This window comes from Lepisosteus platostomus, chromosome 6, assembly GCF_059453375.1.
Source record: "Lepisosteus platostomus isolate fLepPlt1 chromosome 6, fLepPlt1.hap1, whole genome shotgun sequence".
Classification (NCBI taxonomy): Eukaryota; Metazoa; Chordata; class Actinopteri; order Semionotiformes; family Lepisosteidae; genus Lepisosteus; species Lepisosteus platostomus.
The window spans coordinates 28,972,330-28,998,953 of NC_142616.1; the positions used below are offsets into that span (position 1 = coordinate 28,972,330).

Here is a 26,624-nt window from a genome sequence, read left to right on the forward strand (position 1 = left end):
AAAATTGTTGGTGCTGTGAACACCATAGCTGAAGTGCACAATGTTTGCCTCTCCAGTGTCGTTTGAACTTAGAGCAACAAGGCTCTAAAAATGGGCCTTCACTACTCTGCAGAATGAGAAAGGGTACACCTCATAACCCACATGAGCGTGACATTTTCTAGGACACAGAAGGAACTGGGATCCTAGTCAAAGTTTTTCAACATTGAAATCAGCTATACAAAACTGGAGTTTCCACTTCCAAGCAAACTGCTAGACAGCAAAAATAAAAAATTGATATTATTGTGGTTTCTTACCTTTTAAATAACTGCCACTAAGACTGTTACACGATGCATAAGCACTCCTTTAAGCAAATAAATATGCAGAAAATGCAGTCAATAGAATGTTCCAAAGTTCAACCATTGAACCATTGAATATTGAATAGGACCACAATTAAAATTCTTGACTGCCTTCAGGATTAAAATTAACTCACAGATGATCGCAATGAAAATCAAAATCTTCATTGATGTTTAACAGGCTCCACACAGCTTAAAAATAACAGAGCGGTGTCTGAGGAGAACCTTAGCAACAGTCTACACATGAAACTGGAAATGCTGGAAGGAGGCAGTGATTGATCCGCAGCCTGAGAGAACCGATACATCCGGCAAACTGTTTTTTTCCCCAGCCCACGAACAGGGAGCTGGAGCAGGAAAGGAGGAAGAGAGACGGAATGAAAGAGGGGAAGGGAGGCGTACCTATGATCGTTATTAAGAACGGAAGAAGGTACGGTGATCAACAGAAAACAAAGGGGGTGAAGAATGTGTGGGAAGAGGCTAACACACTGGCACACAGCACACAGACAGGTCTGTGCAGATCCACCAAACACAGATAAGCAGGGAAGGACTGGCCAGGCTCCTGTGGGCGCTGCAAGCTGACTCAGTCCATGCAGAGAGCAGGGAAGAGCGCATGCTTCATCGTGCAGGGGCAGGGCTGGGGCAGGGTTAGAGAGAAATCTGAAACGGTACTGTACCACGCTTTATCACGGAAGTAATGCACTAGTTCCTCCACTCCTTGCCAAGGGCATTATGGGGAGAAGCAAAGGGAGAGAAACAACAAGGACAATGGCATCACACGAGAGGCAAACATACAGTAGCAGGATTGAGCGCCAGAGGCAGCAACAGAGCTAGAGAGAGGGGCAGCTACAGTATGTTAGTCAAAATCCCGCCACCCCAAACCTGCATAATGCACACACACTTGCACACATACACACTCGCTGTGCACACCCCGACAGCATAAATACATGCACTCATTCAGGCACACAGACTTTGATGCACAGTTCAAAATTAGTCCAGATAAAACCCAGTTCAAAGCCCCAGTAATGGATTGCTCATGTATTTTAACCAAGCTCTCCTGTCTTCTAGCAAATTGACTTTTCTGCCTAGAGAGGTCACTGCCCCACATAGATACCTTTGCCTTTTTAAAGCTATGAATTCTACAGCATCATCTGTCTTTATTTCCATGCGGCACTGAATCCTATGCAGGCTGTTAATTTCATAATAAAATTAAAGATGGACAAAGAGAGACCAGGGCTTAGTGTGCAATTTTAGTGAATCAGACCAGTTTATTATGGAAGTAAAACAGCTGTTTTAGTGGAGGAAAGAAATGTTGCTTAAAAAACAAGGGCCTTCGATGTTGCCCCTTAGAATGAGTGCTGGGAGCCCCTGTCCCAGGCTGCCTGGTGTGTTGCATGTGTATCCCATGGAGCACATGGAAGACAAGATCAAAAGAGCTGTGTAACAAAACAATCTCTCCACCCCTAACCTCACCCCCTTTCTCCCACTCCATCCTCCTCTTCCTGGATTGGTTTCCCAGTATCTAGGATAGTTAATTCACTATTGTGTACTAACATAGCTTTTAATACCTATGTTCCCCTCCCCTGTCAAAATGCTTTTCCCCCTCCGTCTTGTATTTCTCGGAGTCTGAATCCTCTCAAGGAGAAGCAGATGAATCAAATCCATGTTAAGAACTTGAAATGTTAATTTAAAAAGATATTGGTTTTCATGGCCTGGAGATGGGAGACTCAATACACACAAAGCAGTTCAGGTAATCAAAGGGCACATGTGAATTTAGCTTGGTTGTTCCTCCGGCCAAATTAATTACAGAGAGCTAGTAAGCAGTGTGCTGGGACTGAGGTGTGCCTGGCTTATTCTAATTCAAATATGTGATTCAACGGGCATGGTCCAATAATTAAAGTATGTTAGTCTGCTATGGAAATGCTCCATATCCAGCCTTTAACACAGACTCAAATACTCATGACTCAGGAGATCACTATTGACTGTTTTTCAGTATGAGGAAAAAGGTGGATTGTGCCTGATGGCCGAGCCTGGAGAAAACATCTGGACAGGGAGAGGCAAAGGAGGAAATAACATGAGTTACTTCAGAAAGACAAAAGGGAAACTGACAATGTGGTCTGAACCCATTATCAGCATTGTAAGAACTGAGCTAATGTTTTACAGCACTGCGGGCTGTATCCATTTTCATAATGCCAAACACTGGCAGCAGGGAAGCAAATTACACGCAGATCTAAATAGTCCAGGTCTATAGAAATAGAAGAAGAAATACGTGAAACAGACATTTCTGATTTCGTAAGCCAGATTAATGAGTTTTTAATTCTACTACAAATATTGGTTTCATTTAGAAACTGAAATAAAGACAAACCACAACAGAGACAAACAGACAAAACATTTTTGTATCTAATTCCAAAGTTTCGATCCACAATCCTAATCACAATTCGACAGGACATCTTCTTGCTGCGAAATCTGTAATTCTGTTTCTCCCCATGTATATATTTACGAACACGTTAAATGAATCTTTCGCAACAAGGATCAAGTTTTCAGTATTTCTGGAGACCTGAACTCTACAGACCCACAAAGCATGCCCCGTGGCCCTAATCACTTTTAGCTTTAATACTGATATTATTGTTACTCTGGAAGATAATATGATTGGTTTACCTTAGAATGTCTTTACTAGTGATGTAAGTTTTTTTATTCTTCATGATAAAAATGTAGAGCACTGAAAACCTTTGAACGGTATGATGGGAGGTTTCTATCCCCAGTGGTGGAATTCAGGAGGGGAAACTGCGCTTCTCATTCGTGTATTTGTTCTCGTGACAAAGGCCCCAAGACTGACCGCACGCCATGTTGTGCCGGCAGGGCTCCAGTGGAACTCAGCTCCATGTCCAGGGGAGGAGTGGAAACTGCACGACAGGGCAGCTGAAGAAGGGGGGGTGGGGGGGGGCAGAGTGGTGGTGTAGAGAGAGACTTGAGGGCAGACTGGGGGTGGTGTTAGTGGACTCACTCTGTCTGCGGTGTGGAGCGCTGGCCCTGGGCGTCCCCTGGTACGAGCCCTGCCAGGGAGAGAAGAAGGGAGCAGGCAGCACACCCTGCGCAGAGAAAACAGAAGGGGAGAGGCGTGACACACACAGAGAACCCACGGCCGCACTCGCCCTCCACGGAAGTGTTAGCGTGCAACGCAAAATGACGTTAAGAGAGCAGCCCAGCCTCGCACAGGCCTCTTCGAGAAAGATAGATGTCGGACGTAGATCTCCATTCCAAAATGCATGCATCGCTGGACTGGCATGTTCTCAGCTCCTAATTTGTACTCGAAACAGGAGTTATTGAAGCACCCATGCAAATCTTCAGACAATACCCTAACCACAAAACTCAGCAGGTATGTGCAGGCCACAGGAGTCATGAAAATCCAGATGGTTTTAAGTTTGTATGTTAGCACACTGTTTTGCAGTAAGTTAGGCCGTAACCCTCCTGCGTGTGTGGAGCATTAACCTACCCTCTACCTATCTTGAGCATTACACAACACACACTGAGACTGAAGAGTGTGTCTTCTGCTCTTCACTACTCTAACAAAGCCTTATTGTTCAGCAATCTCCACTGCTCCGGCTGCTACACATCTTGCAGCCATTCCTTGAGCATCTACTGTACTACCCATCTGATTCAATTTGAAGCTTCCAAAAGTACTTTGAGATTGCCTCACCACAAAGAGACAGAAATTTGACTAAATGAAGTATAAACTTGAACTGATTAAAGAAAAAAGACTAATTACATATACATTACAAAGACCAACTTCATGCCAACCCCTTACAAAGCAAAGTGTCCAAATAAATCATGAAATAAAGTGTGAAAATCATAGTTTATCTCTAGATTCGCAGCCTTTTTATATCAAGGTCTGTAAAACCATAAAAGCTTCCTAAGTGCTCACAAAGAAACTTTTAAATTCCATAACTTTTCAGTCCTGTACAGAATGGTGAAGGAAGCAACTTCAATTGATCCTGTCAAAGCTGTTAGCTTCCAAGGTCTTGGTGTACTGTGTACTATCCTGTCTGGCATAGCACAGACGTTGACAGCCTGAACAGAAGACTTCCCCCTTTCTCCCCTTTTTGATTAGTTCAGAGGAGGTGGAGGATATTTAGGAAGCTTTGCTAGAAAGGGGGCCTCTAGTTGTCTGTCAGAAGACTCTGGCCTTTTCCACTGTATTAACCCTGAAGTTTAAATTGACTCACATGCAAAATAAACAGGCTGTTAAGACACTTGAGCAAAACCCCACTGCTTGATTTCACAACAGGCTAGACACAACTCAAAACACTTTTTGTGTTTCTATTTTCTCATGATGAATGAGGCATGTAATTGTTTGGGAATTGTTTTGTACTCACAAAACATCACAGCAGCAAGTATGCAGTTTTCTACAGCTGACTGCAAGCCACAGCCGTCCTTTCCAGATGCACTCCAGAGCAGAAGCTTGCTTTTCCCCCTGTCTGTCATTTGATTGGAAAATGAGCTTGTTTGTGAGTGTGAATGTGTACCACTTAATAAATGGCCAACTTTCTGATGAGCCCAAATGCAGGATTTAGATTAGAGTATCATCAGTGAATTGTAAGATGCCCAACCTGAGATACAGCTGAGAACGAGTGACAATCAAGAAGTAATCTCGTTTCACGGTATTTTGGCAGCATCTTAAATTGAGCAAATCTGTACTTTGAAGGAACTTGCAGTGGCGGATACAGAATTTACTCCCAGGAGAATGCAGGCTATTTTCTGTTCCCTTCCAGGGCCGTCGCAGTTGATTCAGCGCGTGAACACTTTTGATGCCTGGGTGTAAAACCCAATTATATTCAAACTCCACTCCAAAGCCACCTGCAAAGGCTCCATTTAAAGAGGAGAAAATTCAAAATGAAAGGAAAACCTCTTTTATTCTGGAGGCCGGAATTTGACAGGTGTTGTTATTGTGCCATCTGAGCAACCGTTAGAATTTTCTTGGTTATAATAATAATAATAATAATAATAATAATAATAATAATAATAATAATAATAGTAAAAAACTTTATTTTATATAGCGCCTTTAAAGGTGGCTTCTCAAGGCGCTTAAAAAGAAAGAACTTTGTTGAACTTTGTACTTATTATTGCTGCAATTGCAAATACATCCATTATAGCATCAATAATAACTCAATAATGGTGCTGTTGCTCTAATGTATTTTTTACACAGCAAAGCAAATGTATTCCACTTTCCTTTAAACCTCCACCTTTATTCCACTTTGAGCACAACACTCTACTCCCATTTTCCTTTCTTTTTCAACATCTATAGCCAGTAACAGGACCAATTATTCCTGCAGGGAAGAGCTTTTATGAATGAGAGCCACACACTGCTTGTGTTGTATGGTTCTATGTGCCTGTGTGCGAAGGAGGCATTTTTAAAGCCAGTTAAATGCTAAGTACGTGAAACACACATGCAAGGTTAGGTAAAGATCACATGGCACTGTAAGTCACTGATGGGAGTTTCCAGTCCTTCCCAGTTTTGCTGTTAATAAGGGAGATGAGAGAATGAATGGCTGAATGAACACATGGATGGTTTTTAAATACATGGGCTGTTTTTCATTTGATGTTTAGTATTTTTTCTTTCCCAGAACTCAAGAGTGTCCCCTGGTGGAGAAACCAGACTAAGACATTCTATGATTCTAGTGTTCCACAACAGCACATTATGAAGGAACACCAGCCTTATATTGGTACACTGTTCAGCAGACAGACATACCCTTGTCTGCATTCTTGTACTGTTCACAAAAAATAAATCAGGCCAGGCTGAAAGACACACATACATCTAGATGCACGAACACACACATATCAGCACAGACATTTGAAGCTTTACCCCACGACAATTGACATTTCAGTTTTTTATTTGCTTTTTGATTGAAGGACATTAAAACTCACTACGTTCACAGAAATTAAAATCTGAACAGAGGATCAGTACAATCTATGATATCACAGCTATAGGGGGTTTACATCACCATCCTTATAAAAGGAGGAAACTGCATGTCACTTTGCAAGGGTGGCCAGTTCTGTCTCCACAAAATACACACACACACACAAAGCTGCAGCCTCTATAACACTGGACTTCCCAATCATCTCTCCAATGCCATTGCACTGTAATTAGCTACAGAAACCAGCTGTCAGAGGGAAGCTGAGGTGCATGTAGAAATGCCCTCCAGGTGCTCTCTGGTCACACTAAGCAACTCAGCTACACTTGGGAAAAAGATCATGCAAATGCCCTTCCTGCTTTGAATATAAAACCCTGAGACACACTGCCTCCCCCTGCTGCACCGCTGTCAATAAAACAAACACGCCATCCATCCTGCTGCAGCACTGATCATAATACACAGGCACAAGCTCAGGGTACCGCTGGGCTTTCAACTCCTCTGAAAACACACAGAAAGGCCCACTCAAACAGAATTATGGAAAGCATGTACTCAAGCCCTAAACTCTGTTTGACTCCAGATTCAAAAGCTGGCTTCAAAAAGACCTTTTTTCTGCCATTGTCATCTTCTAATACTTGATTTTATTTGTGTTCGTTGCTTTTATTTAAAAAAAATAATTCCTTTTCCTCTTATCAGGAGCTATAGCAAGTGTGTGTTACCATTTATTTTCTGACCTTTCAAAGCAATTGCGTTTAGCCTTGCTAAAGTGAAATGTCAAGGCTATCACGCTCTGCGTTTGTTTTTAGGGAGGTTTTCCCTTCAAATGGCATCTGTTCTTTAAAAAAAAAACGAATGAAAGAAAATGCTTTAATTTCAATTCACCTGGCTTATCTCCGAGCCTGCCGCCGGAGCTGTGCAGCTGAGCAGTGCAAAATTCAATTAGAATAATGTAGTATCAGCGCTGTGCCACTGGCTGTTGCACATTATTACAACTGCACAGAAGCTTATCTGCAGCTCTCCAACAAGCACAAGGCGCACACAGCTCCCGCCCAGCATGCTATGTTCGTAAATAATTTTATTGCCCCATTCAGGTAAGCCAATAAATGAGGCTGTAAATCACAGCCCTGGAGCAGTTCCAATTTCTCCTCCTTTCCCTGACTTACTGTAAATTTCACTAAAAAAAGTAAATAAAGTCCTAAAATAAAAACTAAATAAAACAAAAAAAATCTATGTTCATAAGTTATAACTATCGCTGCCTCTTGACTCAACATGGCCCCGGTATTCCTTCACACAGCACGTATCCTTTATTGTGGAGTAAAATGAATGCGTTACTTATTATGAGACATAGATCAAGTAAACTCTTCGTTTAGAATCTAATCACACGGCTGGCTCTTCACTGAACATACCCGTCCATCATATCAAAAGCACAAGCAGTGTGCCAAGGTAATTTCAGTACTGCTGCCACTGGAATTCGTGCTGTTCATTGCAATGCATGTTGTATCATTGCCTTGTAAACAAAGGCCATTCATCTACTGAACCCTGAAAGATTTATCCTTGTGTGTCATTAGTGAAATTGCCCTGATTTATTTCCCCAGACTCAGCCACGAGTTCCTTTCATCAGAGCACAACGGCCAGCCAGTCCACACGTGCCTGTTCATCATAGTCAGCACAACACGAGGTCTGACAAAGCTATGTGGGAAGCATGGTTTAATAATCCACAGGGCGCCGCAGCTCTCTGGAACCAGTAACACTACTGGAAAAACATACTGGCAAAAGAACTAGACTCTTCCAGTAGGGTGGTATTTATATTATCAAAAAATTACTTCTGCTTATAAAATCCATCATAAATTGTCACATCAAAGGCTTTTTTTTAATTATACTGTTCATGCACACTGAAACAAGCATATGGAACCAAATCTCCCTGATGGAGATTTTCAGGATTTCTGAGGGTACTGGGCTCTGGACCTGGGGCTTGTGTCCAGCAGCCCAGCAGACGACAACACAGGAGCTGAGCGATAACCCAGCACCCCTGCCTGTGGGGGGCTCATCACTCTGCTGTCACACTGACAGAGGCTCACCAATTCATCTCTCCGCCACTCCACACTGGAGGACTGCACAGAGGGCGACTGCCGCCGCAGTATTAACAGAGCATTAGTGGAAGCCATGCTCAGGCTGAGGATGACAGAAGAGATGAAGAGGTGAAAAACGAAGACACAGGAAATCTTAAGAGTTGTGTAGCACAGAGTGAGACCTGTACAGGCAAGGCAGCGCCATTTCCTCTCTTGCTGAGGAAGGCACAGTGATGGGAAGATGAGATAGGCTGCAGACACAATAATAAAGAGCAGAACTCACGGCGTTCCCTCTCCAGGGGGTTTGGGTGGCCTTGTCCTGATGTGTGCGCCTCTCGGTCTTCACCTCTGGCACTCTGTGCTGACAGTGACATCTCGCAGGCTGGGCGAGCACAGACTGAGGTGAGAAAGCAAAAATAAAATAATTTGTTTTGCATTCTGCCAGGTAGGGGCCAAATAATTCTGATTACAACGGTCACACTGCACCATCCTTCCAACTAGGACTGCTAAAAGGTAAAAAACTATATCAAGCAGTTCCAGTGAACCTCCACAGGAGATGAAAAAGACTTCAAAACTGGCAATTAGAAGTTGTAAAAGTTGTAAAACTGCAAAGAGCTATCATGTCCACCCCTCTTTCAGTGTGAATGAACAGACTTGCTCCTTCAGCAGTAAGGTCTCATACAGTATGTTAGTTTGACAGCTATTAGTGAAACACAGAATGTCATGATTGAGAACCTTCCATTTTCTAAGTGCAGCAGAGAATTCTGGTCCTCTAGTTCAGATGTATAAACCAGTCTAACCAGAGGGTAAAGATGTAAAGACCTAGTCCTGATGACCCACACACGTATTGGTTTGTGGTTCTGTCGAGCCATCAGTTACTCAATCATACCTTTCATTCACTTAATAGTAAGATTGATTTAAACTGTTTCTAGATCTTAAACATGTTGGACCTTATAAAATCCCAACATTGGAATGAAATAAAATCCCAAACTTGTGACTAGAAACAAAATGCAACTGAAGCAACTTATTAGATCAACTAAGGCTTCAATTATCTAATGAAGGTGGGATGGAATGAAAACCAGCAGATGTGCGGGTCACCAGGACCAGGACCAGGAACCACTGGATTAAAAATGGGATGTTTCACTTAAGTCACACCTGAAAAAGTAACTAATAAAAGAAGGTGTTGCTGATACCACTGAGTTGTGGAGCAAAGTATAAAAAAGCAAAATCTAGCATTAGGAACTGAGGAAATCATAAGAATATGACCCATTACAAAATCTAAAATACAGAGATAAATAAAGAATGACACTTCGCCACAGCAGTAGAGCTACTGACACTTTCGGGACATTACAGCTGCATTTCCAGCTGCCAAATACACTCAGCGCCCTCCTGCTCTGCACTGAGGGCTTACATTCGGAAAGTAATAAGGAACACACAGTGATCGTACAGCTGGCACTTCACCTGAGAATACATTCAGTATTAACTCCACTCTATCAAAAACTAATGTTTGCGTTACGTAATGCTGAAGGTATTTGCCTTTAATAAGAAAATCTGGAACAGAAATCAGTTTACAGAGACTGGCTAAAAGGCTACGAGCACTGTCACAACCAGATGGAGAGTCTGGAAGCCCATGAGTCAGTGAGAAGGTGTTCTCTTAAAGAAAAGTTAAATACAAGCAAGACGAACGAAGTGTTCTCTCCAACTATCCGGATTTATCCTACTGACTGCAGTCGCCAATGTACAGACCATTTATAATTAACACTGCTGTAGCGACCCCCGTAACCACACTCTGCAGCATACTGCGCACTCCGCGCTCAGATGTCTTGTTACTATGGCTACCTGAGAATGAGCAAAATAATAAATAAATAACCTCAGGAGGATGAAAAACATAAAAGGAAATAAAAGAAAGGGAAAAAAAGGAAAGGAGAAAATGCTCTGAACTGGACAGCAATGCTTTCAAGAGCAGCAGTAAACCAAAAAGCATTATGGAGAGCTCTTTATAGGTAATATTCCTCAATAAATCTGGCTCGCTCCCGGCCTTGACAGAACTTATTTAATGGCTGTTAGAAATGTGAAAGCCTCACCCTTGCCCAACTGTGGGCTGCAGATTGGGGTGGCTGCTCTCGGCTTAAGAGCCTGCTTGGAATTTGCCGGCTCGGGTTAAGCAGGAGCAAGTCCAATCCACCACGACCAGACCGAGCTGGCTTCACATTGAGCACAGCGGCTTCCTCGTTGCATTACAGTTACTAAAAGGCAGCCTGCTGTCAATTGGCTTGATGATGATCACTTTAATTTCCTTTCCACTTTACAGGCAGCATGGGGCTTTCGGAGAACAGGGTGTCAATAGTTGCCCATTAGATAGATATTATCAGCAGGTCGGCATTACCTGGCAGAGGAGCACTGAGAAACGGAGCAGCAAACTGTGTTCAGATGAGAAGAGGCAGCTTTCTAGTCAGCACAGCACCTGGTAAGCGTGAGAGGGCGCACTGCCTATCGTGATTTTAATAAATATCAGCATGGTTTTCTGCCGGGAAGTAGCACAATTAACCTATTTTCATCGTGCTGCTAGAGTGGAGGCAGCGTTGGAGCCAGGCGAAGAGCAGAACGAATAAGGTCACAAGCCCTCAGCTGCTCTCTCCCCCCACCAGCAGTCCATCGACAGCAGCGGCTAACATCCAGGGTCCAGACATACTGACCCTTCCTCGCACTAAGAAACCCAATCCGGTTCTCTCACCGCTTGCTGCCTCAGCTGTTCAATGGTCTGATCTTTACTCTTCAGCTCCTCCTTCAGCTGCTGAACTTCCTTCATTAGCTCCTCCACCTGGTAGACAGATTACATACATGTCAGGTAAAACAGGCAGACAAATGTTTGACAATGCCCATTGCCTAAAGGCTAGACCAAACTACTATTTATCATGGGACACAGCTCCTCAAAGCTCAACCCCAGATGCCTTTTTTCTGGGACACTGACCAGTCTGTACTCTTAGTTCCCATGTCTCAAACCTAATACGCTCTGAGCTAAAAGCATATGTGACAAACCCAGTCAGGTTGCACCATGACCTGGAGAATCCAGAGTTTGGGATCAGAAAATTCTAGTGGCATCCCAATCATTAACTGGTCCCCAATAAACAAGGCAAAGGTGTTTATGATGTGTAGCACAGTGGATGTGTATAAAAAATGAACCACTGGAGGAGGTGGATGGTCTTGATAAAAATCAAACTAACATGCTGAAATAAATAAATAAAACCCCTGTACTTCTAAAACATTTGTGAGAGCCATCCATGAAGTTTTAATAAGACTGGTGAGAACTCTGCTCTTTACCTGCAGGGCTAAAAGCTGTGCTGAATTCTGATGTGAAATGGAACTGGCAAGGGACCTGCCTACCCGAATACCAGACAGTTCTTTACAAGGATCCTCCAGTTTTAATGTTTGCAGCTACAGAGACAGACAGTGCCTGTAAGTCAGAGGGGTGATGAGTTTCATAAAAAATGAATTGTGGCCTCTGCTCCTGTTCAGTTTTCTTCCAGCGAATGTTGAGGAATATGCAGCTGGAGAGCAGCTAGTTGTGCGGTGAGGGGAGGAGAGGAGGCCGGCCCTTGTTAGAGCAATTATTGGGAGTCTAATCCAGTGTCTTGTGATCAGGGAGTTTGTCAAGCTCAACGTGGCAGTCTAGGAGAGACAGTGTTCAGGGAATTATATGTATAAACAGAACTGTAATTTACCTCTGTTTATGAATGGCTTTGAGGACTGAATAACTGTGACTCGCCTGCTTTGGTCATTCCCGCCTACTGCTTAGCTGTGGCCAGACGTGAGGTAACGCATGTTTAGAACAGGTGACCAGGCTTCCTGCCACTGGAGCACTTATACCAGCTGGAACTTTTCAGGCTTTCTGGACTTTCTCCAGGTAGAGTTCAGAGCTGCTGAACACTCCGAGTTATCCTGTGCTTCACCTGATTCCTTCAGAGGCTCTTCAACTTTACAACACCATTTAGGATTATATTTTAGTATTCTCCACGGAGCACAACTACATAGCTGTGTCTTCTCATTCCACCTGGTGTTACAGATAATGATTTTTAACACCTGAGAACAGAATCTTACATCCATAATAACTCAAACACAACCCGACCAGGTCCTGAAGGGCCACAGAGTACTGGGATCAGCAGCAAGGCTGAAAACTACCAGAAGCCAAAAACTGAGGCTTCGTTATGTCAGTTCGTTATCTTAATCTGGGTTTGCTTTCAAGTTCCTGTTGCATCCCCGTTTTTCACCGGACAAACTAAATCAAAAACAACAGTTGAACATGTTGTTCCTTTCAAGACATCAGCATCAGGTCTCCTGTCAACCAAGGCTCTAAAAAGAGGTACAGTATATCTCAAGAGACTTCAAAATCAAAACTAGTCAAATTAATTCTTGATATAAATACAATTGCCTTTGCAAAACATGTTTCTAAGTATTGTTGTAAAACATATTTTCTTCCATACTGCTAAACAATATTTAGCATAAAATATGACACCTCACAGAAGTATTAAGGATTGATTTGTGGACTATTATAGAGCATTCTGATCACTACAAGAGAGCTGTGAAGTGGTGGCATAGTGGGTCACTTACACTGAACTAAAATCCTTCTTTGAATGTCCCTTCACCTCCCTGAAACCTGGACTCCTGTTCTCTTATTCTGAAACTGCACACTGGTAGGAACAAAGATTCCACATGCCCACATTTGATGTTCCCTCACTAGTCACGCGTTTTGCTGTTTAATTTTTACAACAAAAAGTGCTGGCTAAGCAAACTGGTTACAGGACCTGATTTACCACTTAAAGTATACATTGTTTATTTTAGACCCATTTATTTATAAAAAAAATCACTCCACATAACCCCTCCCCACTCTGTGTTGAGAACTGTGTAATATACAAGCGGTCTCATTAAGCTTCGCCATGCACTGACGGCTCCCTGGTGCTCCAGGATTATATACCTAGCTTCATTAGTCCTCTGGGCTACATCAGACACCATGGGTGGTGTACTGCAATGTGCTACACTGTAGCACATCTGGAAGGATAACATACTCAACATATTAATGTGCCCATGCCTGTTTTTGAGTTCTTCTGCTGTTCAGGTACGTATATCAAGTGTGGATGGGTGCCAGAATATGAAATTAATCCATGCACTGTGCTACCCTAAACGTTTTCTAATGAAAGATAAGAAATAAAGCATGACATGGATTGGAAAGACTCTTGGCACCCTTCCTTGACCACTAGTTTCTAGCTTTTACATTCAGAAGGGAATAAATATTGGCGCTTTAGCCCGTATACAATACAATCGTAAAAATGAAATGCATCCATAATATCTGAATCAAAGTGCCTATCTTTTTTTCTTTAATATAAAGGATGGCTTAGATGGAATATTAAACCGGCATTGTTTTTAAATTGTTTGGCTAATGTCAGGTCAAACTCATGAGATTTACAGTACTTGGGTAAGGAGCGATTGTAATGACAGTGGACCACAGCAGTCTTCTCTTAGTGTGACCAATTGTGTCAAGGTTTTCTTTAGGTTGATCTCACCTGCAGGGGAACCCTGGAGTCTTCCAGAGGATCAGGACTTGAGGCTCCAGACAGGTGGGAATCCTGGACAGTACCACCATCTCCCATCTGTGCAGACAAACAGAATGAAATAGAGCAAAGTCGGGTCTCAAGTAAACATGAGCTTGTGAAGACTTGCAGCCCGGAATGTTGTCTTTGCCTAGACTGTCCACAAACACATACATTTTCATCTGTTTTTATGCAAATCGTTACATTTTGACTTCAATTCAGAATGTATCTTCGCATAGCTACAAAAGAATGTTGAAACAAAGGAAAAAAATCATTTTCCCCCATTCATTACAGAACATTAAAGCTAAATAAACAAGCAAAATCCCTTCCATTATAAATAACAGCAGAGTATGTAGCAATAAGTAATTCTCCTTAAGAGGCTTAATTATAACATACAAAAAGCACAGGCACTATTTTTTAATTAAGCCCTGACACCGATAGTCAATGAATTAATTTGTGCAATAGTACTTGAAATTAGCTTCCTCAAATGCAGAGCAAGCAATTCAAAGGGCAGGTTTTATTACAAGAGGCAGTCAGAAGGCCCTGGATGTATTTCCTTAGTGCGATGAGTCAGAACAGTCCCTGGCTCACTGCCTCCACATGCTCAACTAACCCACAGCAACGTCCTGAACCCTGCGTCACTCATACGTAAACAGATAAATGGCGACATTACACTTGCACAGTCCTTCCAGTCTTTTGGTCCAGGCAAGTACATTTAATATCTATCACTCCATTAAAATGGCCATATCAGAATCTAGCAATGGATGCAATGGGTAGAGTCTATATTTGATGACTGCTATACTAGTGTTACAGTTATCTAAAACATGAATAGCTTTCGAAGTATAACAAATTCAAAATGTTGAGAAATTACATTCTGACACACCACTAACAGTCTGGCTGCAGCCTGGCTTCAGGTGTACATGCTTGATATGAACAAGATCACCAAAGTCACCACCACCAACATCGAGACTCGAGAAAATTGAAAAAAAATGTTTTTTTTTTTCTAAAAAATACAAATTTCTGTCCTGAATCAGAGTGATTATTAATTTCCAGTCCAATACATCTTCTTGCCTCTTTCCTGGTGTGCAAAGCTCTACCCAAGAGTATTTTGCACAGCTCGGCATGGTAAGATTTTTTTTCCTCATGTACTCCTTTTTCCATGAACTCAGCTAAAGCTCTGTTATAGGAAATACATTCAGAAAGGTTGAATGCGAATGCAATGTTATGAACAATTACACTGTGTGCCACTCTGAATATTAAGACTGCTCCTTAAAATGGCCATATTTTATTTTTAGCCTTAATGACGTATTGCAATATGTCATTTACACAGCACACAGTGTACTAAAGCAGCTACAGATGTTATGTTAAAAGCCACACCTGACTGCACACTGGTACAGACAGGCAAGCACCTACATTTTGTGCCTGAGCAGAGAGCAGACTGAAGACACAGTACAGGCATTGCCCCAGGAGTGAGCATGATGTGAAACTGCCGTTAGTACTCCACCAACAGAGGCAAAAGGAACTGCCCGCAGTCTACAGTTGCAGATAGCCAACCTCCTGCCCAGAATAATGCAGAAGGACAGGGACAGCAAGGAGGGATGCATGGTCAACCTCAACAATTTATTTCTTTCCTCAGACGGCTGGAGATCGCAGACTGGGAGAAAGTTTTGTTCTGTCATCTGCTTGGTTTAGGTCAGGTAGGAGTGGATGTTAAGGAATACAGCTTGAAAATAAAAAAGAAGCCCTTTTTTGTGCTGCTTTTTTCCCCATCACATGCCTTTATATGGAATAACAAAAATATCAAGTAACACCTTTCCTGGAGGGTTTCAAAGAGGAATGTTCTTTTCCATCCTCTCCAAGCTGCTCTAAGACCACTGACACTTCACGATGTAAGGCTGCACAGATCTCCAGCCCAGCCCCCGTCCACCTCCACACTCCACTAACGAGACAGCCCTCTTGCGCACCCAGATTCCAACATCTAACTAATGATTTCCGCTAGCTGGGCTGCAATGCGATTGATTAATTGACTGATCCGGGAGCTTAACGGGCAGCGGATTGAGAAATCCCTGTCTTGCTTTCGGCACACTAATTGGAGGCAAGCCAGGCAGGGCAGAAAGCAGCCCCGAGCAATGTAGTGGGAACACAAGCGAGCGTCCTGGGGAGGCACCTGAAAAGAAGAAGGGGAGCAGAGTGTCAGGAGGGGGGGAGCGGGGGAGAAGAGAAGAGTGCCGTGTAACGGACAAGCTGAGTGAGCTGCAGGCTAATGGAGGAGAAAGGCAGGGAGGCCACAGCCAAGTCCCCGATACCTGCCATTTCTAATAGCCCTCAGTACAGGCATCTCTTTGAAATGCTAAATGATCCTTACACTATATTGTAGGGTAGTGGCACTTCACTTCACAGGCACATCACATTCACCCAGTTTATTTTTTTCATTCTTTACAGTTTCAAAGCATTTATTTTTCCCTCATCTGGGTTTAGCTTTTTGGCTCTAAAGCCTGTGCTACAAAGCACCTATGATATGTGTGAAAACGAAGGGAACAGAAAGGCCTGCTCAAGAGCAGTTCTTCCAAGAGCAAAGGACACTGTACATGCTTTTGTTACTTTCTGAGGAGAATATAACATCAACAGAGGTGAGGATGGCAGGGGACCATATCTCCCACCTTTTTATCACTTTTCAGCCTCCTGCTGCTTACAGTCCAACAGTCCAGAGCTTTAAAACGCTCAAAATGATCTTTTCTCTGTAGCTACAAGCTCCCACTGTCTCCGAACACGTCTTCCCAAATATGCTGTACACACCTTAACTGACAATTGTACAGGAATGGACAACAAAGTTTAAATTATCCAGTTATTAAGTAGCAATACTGACAGACTGCCACCAATTATGAAGGGTGAAGAGTGTAGGATGGACACTATCATGGAGGTTGCTGGTTTAGATCCAGACTTTAACACAAGGCCTGCTTTGGCTGATAACACCAAGAATGCAAAAAAATAAGAGTGGAGTCTTGAGAAGGAAGACTGAGGGGGATTTGCTCTGCAGTGTGATAGTTCCTCTGGCTGGACACTCCAGGTTTTAGCTGTGCTACAGAAACATGGGATAAGTCTGCCTCCTTGAAGCATCAGTACATTCCCACTCTGTCATTATGAAAGGCACAAAGCATAAGACATGCGCTATTTCTTATTAGTAAGCCTGTACAACTCGTGCATTTAGGACCCTTCTTTGGTGGAAGTGCTTCTTTCTATGTTTTTAATTATTTAGTTGGATGTGAAAAAGATCAATTAAGTGATAATGGTCTTAACTGAAATAAAGCCTTGTAATAGAATGGATTGTAAGACCTGAATATCCCCAGGGTGCACAGCACGTATATAACATAAGTGAAACAAAGATTAAAAAAAAACATGCAGATGGCTTAAACTCTTTTCTTTCCATCGTGTACATGTCAGATTTGCAATTAAACCATTCAGTGATATGGTCTTAATTTCTGGGCAAATGCAAATTTACCTGGGTAATAAAACTATTAATTTATTAGTCTACCCTGACTGCTTTTTGATTAAAAAGTATAGGAGCTCAGTCCTGGCACTACCCAGATCCCAACCCTCATTTGATAACCCCCCAGGGAACAAGATTTCTCTTTGCACCCCTGCACCTACAATATAACACCCCTGTTTCCATGCAACACAGTGTCACAAAACAGCTACTACTGACACACCTGTCTGCCTACTCCATCCTTTAACTGAGGGGGTCACAGTGTCACAGTGTTACAACAGAGAGGCATGCAGCACCCAAACAATGTTTTTTTTTTAGCAGCTGGGCTTTTCACAGGACGCTTACTCCTGATCAAGTTGGAGCAGAGGAGCTGAGGGACTGTCCAAATAGGAGAGTAAGGAATGTGATACACGCCTCCCTAAATCAAACGTCCAAGTTAGGCAGCATGTGATTTTCAGATGTCTTCCGGTTCGAAAATCAGTGAATCGGTTTATGACACCACTTTAAGCAGCGCTCTGCATATTTCCCATTAAACTTCACACTCACAGAGGGATTCTCCTTGGGGAAGGCAAGGGCAATCAAGAAAAGAGGTGACTCACTGCTTTACAGCTCTTTCTTTGTTATCGTGATTCACAGTGAAGAGGGTACAGGCTGCAGACACTATTTTGGCAGTATTAGAGGCACTTATTCATTTGTCTTCACAAATAGGATCTGTCTGGGACACAGAAAGGGCACTGCAGACAGACTGTTCCTATAGCAAAAATCATCCACGTGATGTCTAAAAAGTCTGTTGTAGGGGTGGCATACAATAAATGAGACTACTAAACAGTTCTTTGTTGTAATGTGTTTTAACTGCTGTGTTTTGTGTACTCTCCAACAACTGTGTGAGCTTTGTGACCAGGTCATTGCCATAAGTTAGAACTCTGACACATCTAGCTAAATAAAGGATTGGAAATGGAATGGAATGGAAATACTGTGAATGGCAAGGAACTGGCATGAAGCTGACTGTAACAGAATCGCAGCCTGTGTTTATGTGCAGGAGGTGGAGGAATCATCTGACCTGCAGCAGTCTCCTCAGTTTGAGCAGCTGTGTCTTCACTGAGGTGCAGTCCTGGGCCATGTGTCTTAGCGTCAGCTCGTCCAGCATCACTGTGTTCTCCTGCCAGCCCAGAGGCTGCAAAGGGCGTGGGGCAGCCCGGCCCGACCCGGAGGACCCATACCCCTCAAAAGGCCCAGTCGTGGAGCCCAGGAACCCAGCACCCCTGGAAAGGTAAGCAAAAGAGAGACAGTACACATTATCTCAGGACTTCACACAGTCAGTCATAGGGTCGGCAGGAAAATGTCCAAAAATGTAATGGCAAGAGTCTCAGGTTACATTTGCATATCAGAGTTTAGCAAGGGAGGAAAGGCGTGGGCAAAAAACAGATAAGAAGTATAAACACAGACAGATGATTCCAGGTACTTCATCACCTGTGAAACTTCTACTACTGGCCTAACGGAAATAAAAACCCATGCCCAACACTAGTCACGTTGCACAAATCTTACCTACTTCATTTTCTGTAGGGGGTATCATCTTTCAAATTAGCTGTGCTGTCAAGAGGAGCTTATGGCATTAACAAACACAATCAGATTTCCCCAGGATTTTTATGTATCTCTCACAGTAAAAATTCAGAAGTGTCTTTTGAAATACAGAAGACTGCTTTTGTGCAATGTATTGTATAGAGTCACTGGCTCGAATTTGCATCAGGGGGCAGAGTGCATTCTGGGAAACTTGCCCAGGCAGTAGTTCTGATACAGGTTACTATCTAGGGCAGGTTACTCCAGTTATATCTGGTTACAGCTAGTGGAAAGCAAAAGGCTAAGAAAACTACAACAACATCTTTTATAGCTTCAATGTCTTCCTCTGGGAACACTCACACAGTCTGGACAAAGAGACTCTGTCTAAACCTCCAACTTGTCATCTCCACCCACATACCTCTGTCTTTCCTAAATGCGGACAGATACAGAACAATAAAGACTTCTAAACAGAGACTTAAGTTCTGCAGATATTTTTGAGCATCTCCAACCACTTTGAAAACTTGGAGAATGAATGTAAAAAAAAACAGTAGGAACACAGAGAGACTAAGTTAATGAGAAAGAGGATGTTCTGAATGGAAAGGTTTTCAGATGCACTGTGAACAGACATGGCCAGGCAGACAGGCAGGTGAATGGAGAGCTGAGGAAATCCAGCGATTACTAAACAAAAAGCCCAGCTGCTATACACAAACACTAAGGGCAGCTCAGCATACAAAAGGCCACCTAGCTCTTTTTTTCATTCATTTTTCAGAATATATACATATTTATCTAGGAAATTTTCAAAAAGTATAAAAGCAGTACACATATTGTAAGAAGTCCACTCTCTTTGGACATCAGGACATTACAAGAGTGTTGGCAAGGAAGTATCAAACCATGCTTTGTCATCTATTTTTATCTGCTGAAGCACACAGAAGCTGAAATAATGACTGTGTGACATAAAATATTCTATTTGGAGCTCATTCTTTTCCTTTGAATAAATCAGCAACAATTATTCCCTTCTCTACAATTCACATCGGACACTGAAACTCTCCTACACACTCTGGAACACTGTAAAAAAGTCTAGAACAGACTCAATTCCTGGAGGGCCTAGTGGCTTCTGGTTTCTGTTCCATCTGAGCTCACAGTTACATAGCTATTCTAATTATTTAATTAACTGCATAATTGGAACACTTCTAATATGGCTCAGAGGTGTTGTATAGGCAAATGTACATTTAATGAAGTAAATGTTTTGAGCAATCAACTTCAAAAGACCTTAAGAAACATCCTACATATGTCTAGCTAAGATGAAATAGAGGTTTATTCTTTAATTGACTACTTAGCCTGGAACAAAAACCAGCAAGCCCTCCAGGAAATGAGCTGGTTATCAAACCTGCTCTTGAAGCAACCCTGTGCTTTCTGGGTTTTGCTCCATCCAAACTCTTTGTCAATTAGGCTAATTACGTTTTTGTTAATTATTAAGACTCTTAAGCATTTGGATGTAGCCAATAATTAGCATCAAACTTGAAACAATTTCTTGGTTTCTTAAGTGTGTATAATTAAGTGCGTGTCACTTTTTGCAGCAGTATTTAATACAGTGTCATTCCCATTTGTGTAAATGATTCATAACACAACTGCAACAGAGATTTTTTTAACCAAAGGCCAAATAATGATCCTTTAAATGACCTAAAACAGGTCTAATCAAGCAAGGATCAATTAGCTTTAGTGATCAAAAGCTCAGAAGGAACAAAGAGCAGACGATGCTGGCCTACTCCCGAACTGGAGCTGAGAAGCACTAGTTTCCGACACTCTGACACTCTCCAGCACACTGCCAGTCCACACCTGGTGTCACTGTGGAAGTGATCTGGGCCACTCCACCGGTGCTGCCTTCTTCTCCAGTGCCCCTGCCGCCCTCCTCGCTCGGAGCGATCCAGCTGGGACATCCCGTCAGCGTCTCCTGCAGAGGAGCATCCCAGCACAAGGTCGGGGACAAGAGCACAGGTGTTAATAGTTCATTGATCTAATGAGGTGCAAAGACAACTCAGGATTCATCTCAAAGTACAGAGCTGACACTGATATCTCTTCCATAACGCCACATTGTTCCCCATTACATTCCCACTGCATGGAAATAGCCAAGCTTGGAGTACCTCCAAACACCACGATAATACAGAAAAAAGACATGAACAGTAAAAAAAGAGAATATGAAAGACTATCATCACTGATATTGTCATACAGACACAACCCTGGGGGTTCACATTGAGAGATTCACTAAGTTCTTCCAAATTCAGAAGCTGGTTTCACTCTCTACATAATAGCAGCTCAGTTTAAGCTGAAGAAAGCTACCTCTGTGTCTGAGAACCCTAGTGTACCGGGGAGGAATGAAGTGTACCGCAGTTTAAAATCAAGAACAAAAGGTGTGGAAATCGAGTGTGAAAATTAGTATCCAGTGTAGCACGACACCGTTAACATGCCGACAATGTTTTTTTCATCTTTCTGTGAACAAAGACCAGCATCAAGTCATAGAAGGCTTAACAGAAAATCTCCAAAATATCAGAAATCAAAACAAAACAAAAAAACTTCTCCACCCTCACTTTACACAGCTGAGCTCATCAGACTCAGACAGAATCTTACATTGGAATCTTTAAACCAAACCCCTTCACTCCACCAGACCCCAGTGTGCATCATATACACTATTCAACACATAGCAAAACACAAACTGAAGTTAAAAGGCTTGCTGAAGACAGAAAAAACAGTTACTTATTTCCTCCAGTTACACTTGTTTTTTCTGAACTTACCGGCAGCTGGGGAGGACTGCAGCAGCCCGTGTGGGAAGCATTAGTTGGGAATGAGTGAATGTTGTTGTTATGGCCCGTCCTGTCATGGGAACTCAGATTGAAAATAGAAGGCCTTCCTTCCTGCCTGCCTGGCAGTGTGTCACTGGGAAAAGGGCCCAGCTCTCCACATCACAGCCCTGCCTCACTGTGCTACTGGAGGGGCCTCCCCCTTTCCCCGGCCACAGCCCCAAACACGCGGCTATAAATACCATGCATTCATTCCCCTTCCAGGAGGCCCGTGCAGGAGGAGGGACACTCAAACTTCTCACTTTCCTCTTGCGCAGTGGCACAGGCTCTCTCTCACTCATGCAGGGCATAACCCACACACATCTGTCCGCAGACTTTCATCTTGGCCATGCCCCAGCACAGGTCAGCAGCACTGCTGGGCTTTGTGCAAGTGTGTTTTTTGGGGGTTTAAGCCTATGTGCCCTAGTGTCTGCAAGTGCAAGCATGTTTGTTTGTGTCTGTTCTGTGCTTTATGCCACTTTTTTAGTACACAAAACTCCCCGTTTCTGCTCTGCACGAAGCTCTCATTCATGATCGAAAAAAGGTTCGGGAAGAGGGATTCTCCTGAAATGAAACACCGTGAAGCTGGATGACTTGCCAATTTCTCGTTATGAAGAGGTGAAGGCGCTGCTCATTAGCATGGCAAAGAGTGAAACCAGAGATGGAACCAGTGGCGCCGCAATGCCCAGCGGAGCCAGTGTTCACCAGGCCTCTAACTGCAGATCTCTGTTCACAAGCCCTGGTATCCTGCTCAGCGGGACTGGACTCACCGCTGTTTAGGGAGCCATCATCAGGAAGCTCCACGTCCAGCATGAGGTCATCGTCCTCAAGGTCACATGAGTCCAAGTTGTCCAGATTGTTCAAGATGTCCTGCGCAGAGATGATGGGGAGGAGGAAAGGAACATTATCCCACACTGTGGTACACTAATTCCAATTAAACACTGGTAAGGAATACCCTGAGGATTAAGGGGGTTTAATTTCGGAGAATATGTTTTTGGAAGCATCTTTCTCATCTGGTTGGGTGATTGTTCTTTCTAAAAAAGTTAACAGACCCATGGACACCTGCTTCTCAGGAATGTAAAGACAGCTTTCAAGCTGCAATACAGTGCACTGACACCAGCAATTACCCACTAAGGAACACCCCATTTCCACATGGAAAAAGAGCTTATTATGGAAGCACATGCAGGGTTCCATAGCACTTTACCCACAAGGCATAAGAGCAGTTTCAAAAATTAAAAAGGAAAAAAAATGACCCCAAAACAATCAAAGAAGATTTCGTAAAATGGCATAGACTAAATTTATAAATTATGCCTGAAGTACAGTACAAGGCAATAAGTGAAATTAAAAAAATGCAAATACTGGCCTGTAATAAATTAAAGTTCACCACAGTGTGCATTAAATTAGGGAACATTTCATGGTCTAAATATAATAAAGCATATGATGAGTGAATATTGCTCAGGCTGTCAGGGTTTGCAGAACACCAAGAGCAGAGAAGCAATGAGACTTCAGAAGGCATTTGGCCCGGCTGTGCTAGAGGTCAGAAGGTCAGGCACAAGACACAGTAGCACATGCCCAAATAAGCCCAAGGGTCAGACCATACACTGCAACTCTACCCAAGTTACATCCCTGTTACCTTACAGCACTGAAAAGGAAGATTCATTTGTTCTTAAAAAAAATAACAATAGAGCATACATTTGAATTTTTCAAATGCCTAATTAGAGACAACACAGGCACTTTGGGGGACAGAAGAGCTAACAGCTGCAGCAAATGGTACTTTCTTCAGCTAATCGGCAGCATCCCTGAAAATCAGACAGCTGTAAACTAGTGTCTCTCCCACCCCGCCACCCAGGGAGAGGGCTTAGTTACAGCACAGCGCTGCTGGGAAATGACATTTCGTACCAACAGACAGCGACACTGACGGAGAAAAAGCACCAAAAAACTGGAAGAAAAATACTTAATAATTTCTTAGCAGGAAAACTAAAAAGGAAAAGGATCTCAGAACAGAATTCCTGCAGGTTACAGAATACCTCCATGTGCAGTGCAGGAGGCTTTAAAGAACACTTCCGAGTACACAGTGCTTTACCATCAGAAAAGAGAAGCTAAGACTTCACAAACGTGTGGGACCAGCAAATAAATCCCTGCACTATTGTTTCACTTCTAGGCTTTCAGGCTTTATAACACACACTTAGGTACGTTAGAAAAAACATTCCACTCTAGTGTGTTGCCCAGATTGCTAAGTACAATTGGATTCCAAGTTCCGCTGGGATTGTGATCGAACTCTCAATACTCCTTGTTACTCTTCTGTGTCCTGTGATTGACACAGAACCCTCGCTGTGCCACAGTAAGCCAAGGTATCCTATCGATAAAACACTCAAGTCAAGAGTGAGGCTCAAAGCCCATTAAACATTTTTCTGTTAATTGCAAAGCTAGGAATCTGGACTTTTGGCTGCCTAATTGACCCCTTAACTTGGACACATTGAACTAACAGTGTGACTGATTAGATTTATTTAATTGTATTTTGGTCTGAAAAGCAGCAGTGCTTAACTTATATATGAATATTTATAAGTAAATGTACAATTTCTTACAGCTGCATAGCTGAAACCAATTAAAAATGTCTAATTAGTGCATGATTAGTTAAATCTAGGGTTCAACTCAAGAATCAAGGCCTCAATTAGTACAAAAACCAGCAGGCACTGCACTGCGGCTGCACTGAGGGCCTGGGCTGTAAATTCTGCCTTAGACTTGTAATCTAATCTCTGCTGTGAAAGTGTGCTAGAATAATGCTACGTCACAATTCTGCAATATTACTCTACTTCTGTCCTTACCTATGATAATGCAAGGATTTGTGGTTACACGCATTTATCAGGTAAACACCACACAACCCATAAAAAAAATATTTTTTGTTTGGTAACTGAAAGAATTGCAAAAATGCAACGTCAATTGTCTTAAAAATTCTGAGGAAAACCACAACGAAAATGAAAATGCAAAACACATACCGCAAATCTATCAACATAAGAATTTTGAACTACTGTAGAACCCAGAAAGATCCATGAATGATCGGTGCCACTCTGCTGTATAGAAGATATTTTTTCTCCAGCGAGGCCTTGCATCAGAGCAGAGGAAAACCACACACATTCACAAGCGGTTTAGTCTTACATCTCAGATCTGTGTAGAAAACAACAGTTTCCTCATTCACAGTGGAAATTAATTATTTCAGTAATCCAGTCCAACTTTGCCTGCAAACAATCAATACTTTGCTCCCCAAAGATTTGAAAATGGGGAATTGATTTCTCTGCTTTTATTCACTAGTTAGATTTGGCTTTTACTTCAGTAGTTTTTATTCATGTTGAAAAGGCTTAAAGAGCTTATAAAAACTCTGTTAGCATGGTTTTATCCTGATATTTTTTCTATTTCCGTTTGTGTATGTAAAACCTATGTATTCAAAACAGATCTATAGTACATCTACCTAAAATAAATGTATCTTTCTAATTTAAACACACAAATTATTCTTCCATGTATGTGGGTTGCCTGACTTGCATTCTGTTTTTTCAACCTAAATATATTAACATTTTTAAAGCCAATAATTATGACGGAGAACAAAGTGGCAAATTAGCCCACTGAAAGGGGCCGAAAGTGTTCTTGTCCATAAGAGGGCGCTCTCATTGAGCCTTCCTCCCTTTCATCATCAGGACTGACTGACTAAAACCAAGAAACTACCAGGGGCCAAGAAAGCAAAATAGTCCAATTTCTTTGAGCCATTTGTAACATTACCTAGAAAGAGAAACAAAGACTGAGATGCCTGGCCCAGCTGTAATGTCCACTGACTGAAAAAACTAGGTCCTCATTACACTACCCATGCATTACAAATAATGAAAAAAGAGCATTACAGTCTCCTAAGCATTTGTTAAACGTAACGTATGACATTTTAAAGATTCACAAGCACAGAAAAAAAAATACATTTTGCACAATGACCGTCTCTTCCTAATCTCACCATCAGGAGTCACTGTTGGACATGGCATTTAAGATGCATCAATACCTTACTGCAAATCCTCATTATACTGCTGACCTTTAAAAATACAACAGGTGTTTTTTTTTTTTATAACAGGGCTCTAATGCATTTCCACTTATCCTTTTCAGTGGACATTTTCAAGGTAATGTTTTTTTCTGATTTTAAAGCTTCAATTAAGTTTTTTTTTTCTTCTGTTTTTAATACAGCATTCAGAGTGCAGGCAATCACACAATCGATTTGCTGAGTGGAAAGCAGCCAGGTAAAAAAAGGAAGCCAGCACTGCAAAAAAACATCCGTGGAAGGTCAAACAGAAGAGTCTCCAAAAAAGAGGAACAGGCTGAAAAACATTCTGGGCCCCTTCAGGCCGGGGCGAGAACGCTCTATGGGAGCCCTATATAGCCAGTTCAGGCTCCCTGATGAAGACCAGTCTCCGTGTGCGAATGAACTTTGGAATGGGAGGCAGAAGGCCCTGCACATAGGATGACAAGAGTTTACGAGGCTGTGCTCAAGATGCTGATTCAGCCAGACTTGGGTCTTTATCCCTGAGAACATAATCATGGTGTCCCCAGTGCTCTCCATCTGTTCATCAAACACCTTACAGTCCAGACCGAGCCCTGCCCCGTCCCACTCTCTGAGATGCGCTTGTGTGAGCGCACACAGCACACAGCGACTGGGAATGCAAGAAGAGGCAACGGGAGCAGAGGAGCATCTGGGGCAATGACTTCAGTCACAAGCTTTTAGCTTGCTGCTTTAAAAATATAATATTCCTGGAAATCCTGGAAACCAGCCCCTGCTCCATGCATTCAAAAGCTGGAAGGAATGGTAAGAAACCAGGAACAATAACCTGTCCC

At 42.5% G+C, this 26,624-nt stretch overlaps 1 protein-coding gene and 1 long non-coding RNA gene across 8 annotated transcripts in view; one reads left to right on the forward strand and one right to left on the reverse strand.

Annotated features, from left to right (window-relative positions):
- ccser2a (coiled-coil serine-rich protein 2a) overlaps window positions 1-26,624 on the reverse strand; it is a 100,225-nt gene that overhangs the window by 28,294 nt on the left and 45,307 nt on the right. For 5 of the 7 annotated variants that reach the window (XR_015939537.1, XR_015939536.1, XR_015939535.1 and 2 more), the window contains exons 4-9: window positions 22,535-22,634; window positions 20,767-20,881; window positions 18,434-18,635; window positions 13,863-13,949; window positions 11,039-11,125; window positions 8,588-8,701 (exon numbers count right to left, since the gene is read on the reverse strand). Coding sequence is in view for 4 of the 7 variants with exons in the window: in XM_088635201.1 (XP_088491327.1) it covers window positions 8,588-8,701; window positions 11,039-11,125; window positions 13,863-13,949; window positions 18,434-18,635; window positions 20,767-20,881; window positions 22,535-22,634 (705 nt within the window). In the remaining 3 variants the exon portion in view is untranslated. Of the gene's footprint in view, window positions 1-1,006; window positions 1,047-3,333; window positions 3,419-8,587; window positions 8,702-11,038; window positions 11,126-13,862; window positions 13,950-18,433; window positions 18,636-20,766; window positions 20,882-22,534; window positions 22,635-26,624 lie in introns of all 7 variants that reach the window. The other 2 variants (XM_088635202.1, XM_088635203.1) reach the window with 2 other exon arrangements.
- LOC148661443 (uncharacterized) lies at window positions 470-11,045 on the forward strand. Its single transcript, XR_015939538.1, has 3 exons — window positions 470-759; window positions 10,616-10,771; window positions 10,874-11,045. It is a non-coding gene; the product is annotated as an uncharacterized LOC148661443 (long non-coding RNA).